The sequence below is a fragment of the Hordeum vulgare genome, chromosome 6H, assembly GCF_904849725.1.
Source record: "Hordeum vulgare subsp. vulgare chromosome 6H, MorexV3_pseudomolecules_assembly, whole genome shotgun sequence".
NCBI classification, from domain to species: Eukaryota; Viridiplantae; Streptophyta; class Magnoliopsida; order Poales; family Poaceae; genus Hordeum; species Hordeum vulgare.
In genome coordinates, this window is record NC_058523.1 from 536,874,847 (window position 1) to 536,882,120 (window position 7,274).

Consider the following 7,274-nt stretch of genomic DNA (forward strand, 5'->3'; position numbering starts at 1 on the left):
CGCAATACATGACGATTTGTGGCGATAAGTACCTATTGCCACAAAACAACATTCGTTGGTAGCCGTTGCGACTGGACGCATGGTAATAGGTTATTGCCTCAAAAAGTCAATCATGGCAATAAAGTGATCTATTGCAACATCCATTGCGGGAAGTTGCCACATGTTCCCCCGTCGCAATACTCACCTGATGCCACAATTTGATTTGTGGAGATAGCTTTAATGCAACATGCCACAAATCGTCGCGCCTGATAGTTCGTGGTGATAGACATTTGTGCAAGAACCTATAGCAACAACGATCATTTCATGGCGCATACTCTTTCGTGGCAATAGTAAATTGTGGCAACAAACTATGGCAACAATCCTTATTTTCGTGGCATTAGGAATTTTGCCACGAACCACTACACTTGTGGCATTAACGTATCCCAACAAATACTCCATTCGTCGTAGCAGGAAATTGCAACAAAATCATGTTGGTGGTGATAAAAAGGTATCGCAGCGGATGAAATGTTTGCAGTGAGAAACTATTGCGACAATTTACACATTTCGTGGTGATACTGTATTTCAACAAAACTTAGTTTGGTGGCACCAAATAGTTAACGCAACGTCAACATGTCTGTAGCGAGAAGCTACCGCGACAATGTAAACTTTTCGTGGTGATACTCTATTTCAACAAAACTTGCTTTTGTCGCGCCACACAGTTATTGCATCATGGGGAAAAATTATGGTGCCAAAGCTATTGCGACAATATAAAGTGCTCTATTGCAACACTATAATTTTCGTTGTGCAAACATGTGGCAACCAAAAGGGGGTCGTGGTAATAGCCTATTGCAACCATAAAAAAATATGGCATTCAATTACACTATTCAAAACCGTACATATAATAGATTCATAAAACTCATAATTCTCATAGCAAACCATCAAATGAAACTGGCCCAGTCATAGACTAAATTGTGCGTGGTCTCTTGTCTAGTCCAGGTAGTTTTTTGGATCTTCCGTCATCTCGAGTCCAGTCCAGCTAGTTATTTGGATCCTGCAATCAAGAAATCAAAAAAAACATTCAGTTAATGAGCCTAGTATAACATACCTCAAAAATCATATCGATGGTACTGCAATAATCTAAAAAACTCTTTTACAGAGACCTAGTCCTAATAAGAAAGGACACCTAAAATTCACCCATGCACGTTTGCTTACTTTGACAATTGCCACCTACATGCCACATGAGTTTATGGATAGGTGGGATCTCGGGTAGAAAATTAGTGATTATGCTAAGGTGTATGTATAATTCTTATCTTTACCGAATGGCATACCATGATTTTACATTAACTTTTTTTAGAACAACCTAGATAGAGAGTGATTACTGATATGCCGCATGGGGATATTGTGAATGCTCACATTTCACATTTACGCAGCATTCTTGCTAAGACATGTTAATAAAGGAAAGCAAACCATTATAGCTTTGAATCTCCACATGCTTTTGAATCTGATGGTAATTAATTTTTTCTTATGCAATCTGATGGACTGATATTCTTGATGGAAAAAAAGCGGGGCTAATAGTCTTCACACAAATATTTTTGGGCTTGTTGTCCCAGCTAATATGGCCAGCTATGTTATTCTTTTCTTTCCTAGTATTGGAATTCCAATCGGAACCAGCTGCACGTCAATCCCTTCGGAAAACAAACCCTTCTAGAAAAAACTGCAACGTCCCTTGTCCCCCTAAAAAAGAAAACTGAGCATCCCTAGTTTATAGTTTACACGTGTCCTTCTCCTATACACAAACCTGATTGCAAATTTTCATTGTACAAACAAACGCGACAGACGTGCATGTCCAAAAGAATATATGCATGCACCCATACATATCAGGACCATCATGCGGGCTTTAAAAGGTAATTTTTAAAGTAGGTATCCTAATTAATATCCATCGTTAAAATATCTATGGCTTTCATTGTTCAATCTTCATCGTTCCTTTTCTATTGTCTTAATAATATAATAGATAGATAACGTTGTAGGTGAAAATGAAGAGAAAGCAAAGTTGTGACTTACAATTACTTTAAACATTCGAGAATTTCTTGTTGAAGCATGTATGAGCGCATTTGAAGAAATAACAGTTGGCCTTGCACCTGCAGCCTTATTAGGACTAGGTCTTTGTAAAAGAATTTTTTGGAAGTTTGGATTACTATTTTCTTTGTCAATCCTGTTCGTAAACACCTGTAAATAGAAGTGCACTTTTAACAATGCAAGTAACCAACATAAATCTTAAGAGGTTTGAAGCATATGCATGTAATCACCTGTTGGGTTCCCATCTGTTTGCTGAATTCTGCAAACTTTGCCATCATGTTTTTTTCAAATTTCAATCTTGATGTTCGCTCCGCTTCCAACAATCTTTCCCTTTCAGCACGCTCTTCTTTTAACTTCCCCTCAAGTTGTTCTCTCTCAGCGCGCTCCAAGTTAATAATCTCTTGTGTGTTTGCACGCTCAGCTTGTAGTTGATCTTGTAAATCATTGACCTGGTGGCTGAGCTCAGAGTTTCGCTGTTGGAAGGCTGCTGTAGCACGAGCTTGCTCTTCAATCTGGATATGAATCCTTTCAGAACCAGTTGACGGTTTGGCCATGTATCCGTACCCACGAGGCTGCGATGACTTGCATTGCAGAGTGCCTTTGTATGTGGTCTGGAAAATATTGTGTCTTTGCTCATCTGAAAGTGGACCTTGAGTTTCAGTCTCTTTGTTTTTAACCTCTTCACATGCTTTGTCCTGAAAATGGAAAGAACAATTATAAATATGGCATTATTTGAACACTATAAAAGATGAAACAAGAATAACACAATCCAACGCATGAATAACCCCAGCTGATGATGAAGCATGTCGAATGCACATCATCGAATAACTATAGAATATCAAAAGTCAGTGTACTCACATAAACATCCTGTGACTCTGTGTTAGACCATATTCCATTCTTCGTGTGGGTGAGTTCCCACAAAGTAATACAATCTGGCTCTTCTCCAGTTTCCGTGTTTCTCTGCAAGTGATATAACAATGAGAAGATTGAAACATGAAACCATGTTTAGCAGCAAGACATAAATAATTACTTAGACTCATACCTTCTCAAAACTAACTTGCGAGTAAGATTTTGATCCAATTCTGTGTTTTGTCTTCTGTTTCTTACGGTTATCGGTGTTCTTTTGGCTGCGTTCCTATCAATTCATTAAAAACCGTGGTCTTAGAGATGACCTGGAATTTTGAATCATTGCCAAAGTACTCAATCATCCATTCCCACTCTTCTGGTTGTAAATCTTCCGGTAGATTAGCCAATCTACCTGTATCTGTTTTGTATGCCTTGTAAGTGGAGCTTAGAGTTGATCGCCAGCCTCTGTATCGCTCTTTCGCGATTTTTAGTACCTTTTCTTCTCTGTCTGGTGTATCCTCCAGGTCCCATCTACCCTGTAAAGCATAGAGCAAATGAACATACATATGCACTGCATTATCGATAGTAAAGTAAGATAACACATGTAGAAAAGATTGTACGCACTATAATATCTGCAACAATGAGTCGATGGATGGTAGGGTGAATGTCCGACCACCTCCTTACTCCAATGAGTGGTAACTTTCTTTTCATTATGACTACCACGTCATCCTTGAATGAACGATAGTTCATTCCAACTGTACCACCCAATGTTTCAGAGAATACAATATTTAGCTTTACAGATCCATTGGCAAAACGCTTCTTAGATGCTTTCAAACCTTTTAGAACACCTCGCCCTTTCTTCTTCTGTCCACCAGCTTCTACAACCCACATCATACAAGAACTATTGTATTACTGGGTATTAGATTGTAAGAAATGATGACACAAATATAAACAAAAGAAAGTACCATCCTGTAGTTGCGCGCGGTTGCGCGAGCATGGGATGGCCATTCATCCAGTGCACACATGTCATTAGCAGATACCGGAGTGTTAGATTGGTCTTGAGTTCCTGTATAATGTTTAATAGTTTTCAAGATTAAGCAATTCAGAATTTTCTGCATTATAGGAAATGTTAGAGATAGATTAAGATTGTGTTTGATAGCAAACTATTATACAAACCAAAGTATCAAAAACTGCAGTATTTTTTCTGTTGGTATGAGATACAATGGTTTGCGTAGCCCACGTGCACTTGCTAGCACACGTAGCTGGCCGACAGTTTGAGTACATTTTTGTTGCATTTTATAGTTGGTTAGCAGGCTATCTGTTATCATCTGAATGCATAACAAGTGAAGCTAGATGGCTAGCTAGCTTCAGTATACTATGCAAAGAAAAAACTACAGTTTAGCTAATACTACAGTATTAAAATCATCATTGTTTGAGACAACCAAACACCTCCTGGTAATCAAAACTATGATAATCTGAAAAACTGCAGTATTCTCATAATACGTTAAAAATGTTGAGCTACCAAACAGGGCCTAAATGTCATAAACTTTTTAACAGATCTCGGTTGTCGATGTTGGTTTTTGTAAGTTGTTATGCTTTCCATCCTTGTTACCAGAACAGATCCTTTCTTTACTGGACACAAAAAAATTCAGGGACTTAGCATTATCAATGTGCACATTCATATAAGTGATTAAGAATTAAGGACGTCGTGTACCTTGTAGAAAGGAGTCATGTGCATCATCTCTTTCCTCTGAATGGTGAACATTACCGGACGCATCCCTAACTGCATGTTAATCGAAAATGTTAATTACCTACTCTTATATGGCATAAATTGAAGTGAACATAAATGTTATTACCAAGTTGTCGCTGTATTGTACTCGATCTCCTACCAGCAGGATCTTGTGTTGAATTCATCATTGTGCCATTCCGTAGGTAATATCATAATTTAAAAAAATATCGAAAGAAACACAATACTTAAAGTAGGCATAAAAAAATGACCGGAAAAATATCTATGATGGTCTTCTTTTGATCCTGTGTGGTTGCTAAACTTTTCACAAAGCATCACCACCTACGGTGACTACAGTGTGAGGACGTGCATGACTTGAACACATTAACACAGACGAGAAAAATTCTCACGGGAAAAAACAGTAGACTGGAGCAAAGGTATGAGTATGACAAGAGAACATAAGTATCCATTCAGTGGTGGCAAAGATAAATCCAATGATTCAGGGATAACATCTCACTGAACCTACCAATTGAAGTCTGCGATGTCAAATTTAAAATAGTGTCATGTAAACCAATGCATTGACAAATACAGATTTTTTTAGCAGAAAAATACCACACAAACCATCTTGCTCTGGAGAATACTTAATGTAGGGAATAAGGAATACCAAAAAGAATAAGACTAATGTACATGGCTGGCTATGGAGGTTCAGAACCGATGAACCTTGCTCTGCTTCTTCTCTGTTCTACAACGCTGTAGTGTGAGACCAAACTCGGAGGTTCAGGGATGCGGCGAGCAACCTCGACGTGGGCAGGCCGGCAGGGCGCTCGCGATGTAGGGGAGAACACCAAAACTACGCCGGCGCCGACGCCAGACCGCATCGCTGCCGCCGGCAGCATGGATATGGACACGGAGACACAGTTCGCGTCGGCGGGCGCTGAGGAGAGGGAGGGCGATGACCCTGGAGTGCCGAGGCAAGGGAGCCCACTGCGTGCGGTGGCGCACACCACAGCACACACAACCAGTGGCTGGTGAAGGAATCCAGACATGGCCGAGGACGCGAGGCCTCTCTGGTCGGAGCTGCGGGATGGATTTTTAAGGGAGCAAACATATTGCCGGCCATAGCTAATCCTCCAATCCAATGCAATTGCCGGCAATTGGATTGATGGATTTCTTTGCTGCGGAGGAAATAGCGGGGAGGAGGATTGATGGATTTTTGTACTCTCGGCCATAGCTATCCATTCATAGACTGCTGCTACTCTGTCCCCGTGGGGAGGAGGAGATGGGGAATTTGGGGGATTTTGATCTCTCTCTCACGCGGTGGCGGAGGCGGAGACAGAGGTGCGTGCGGTGGCGCACGCGGAGGAGGAGAGGTGCGTGCGGTGGCACAGGCGGAGACAGAGGTGCGTGCGGTGGCGCGGGCGGAGGAGGAGATCGGGGGAAAGAACAACCTCAGACGCGGTTCGCTGTGTTGACGCCGATGTCGTTCCTTGTGTTGTTGACGCCGTCATGACGCCATCGGGAGGAGAGCTCAGATCCAATCGCCTGAAAAGACGCGGTTTAGAATAATAATCGGGGTTAAATATAGTCTTTTTTTGGAGGGAACGAAAGCACTAATTCAGGAACTTTTAGCGGGAGGCTAAATTTTTTTTGGCGCCAAAAAAAATAGTACATGCGACCCTCTATTTGTTTACTCCCTAGGTACCATTTTTTCATCCTGGATCTATAATTATGTATATTTGTTTACTGCCTAGGTACCATTTTTTTAACTTAGGATATGTCAAATATTTGTGTTTTGTTGCATTGTTCGTCAAAGGAGCATAAATTTGATCAGTTTTGAATTATCGCTCGCACAAAACTCATGCGACTCTCACTTTACAACTACTAGGTTATACTCTTGCCTTGAAACATAAGTACAGATGGGATGGGTCGATCACGCATTTTGATGTTGAGATGGGATGATCTCAACATGTTTCATCTTATCGGACACTACGTGCAGGGTTCCTCCGCTGCCAAGCCTATTGTGACTTGATCAATACGTGACTTTGCAGGACATTGGAGACTTGGATACAAAATGAAGATTTAAGGACTCTTCATCATTTGTATTTTACTTTTCGAGAAAACGCAAAAGACTTTTGCGTTTCATTGTATTGAAAAGATAGGGTTTATGTTACAATCCTCCTAGGAGGTGGTTACAGGGTCAGGAAAAGAAAATCAGTGAACATCCCAAGTCTGTGGGATCGCGGCTTTGAGGCCGAGCGCGCCTGCCCTAGCCCAAAGCGTCGCTTCCTCCTTGATCTTCGCAATCAAGCTCGTGGTCGAGGGTTGTCATTGTCAAACACGCAGGCATTTCTGTGTTTCCATGTCATCCAAGGTACGAGCAGCGTCATTGATGCGAGCCCTTTGTGCATAGGCGTGGGCGCGGCTCGTCTTGCGGTGGACCACCAAGCATTGAGCGATTCCTCGCCATCCAGTGGGCGACAGGGAATCCTTAGCCAGGCTAGGGTTTCATGCCATACTTGTCGGGAGAATGGGCAGGCAAGGAGGAGGTGGTGCATAGTTTCCGGTTCTTGGTCGCAGAGGAGGCATCGTGGGTGGTGCTGCAGCCCTCTCCTGGCTAGCCTGTCTGCCGTCCAGCAACGATCGAGTC

The 7,274-nt window shown here is 41.7% G+C and overlaps 1 protein-coding gene across 1 annotated transcript; it reads right to left on the reverse strand.

Moving 5' to 3' along the window:
* Positions 1-1,015: 1,015 nt before the first annotated feature.
* Positions 1,016-3,909, reverse strand: LOC123405796. Its single transcript, XM_045099347.1, has 8 exons — positions 3,867-3,909; positions 3,622-3,779; positions 3,396-3,437; positions 3,098-3,190; positions 2,914-3,015; positions 2,286-2,750; positions 2,041-2,205; positions 1,016-1,030 (listed from the first exon to the last, which is right to left on the reverse strand). Exons 1-8 carry the CDS (start codon positions 3,907-3,909, stop codon positions 1,016-1,018), a joined length of 1,083 nt encoding a protein of 360 aa, XP_044955282.1.
* Between the last annotated feature and the right edge of the window lie 3,365 nt (positions 3,910-7,274).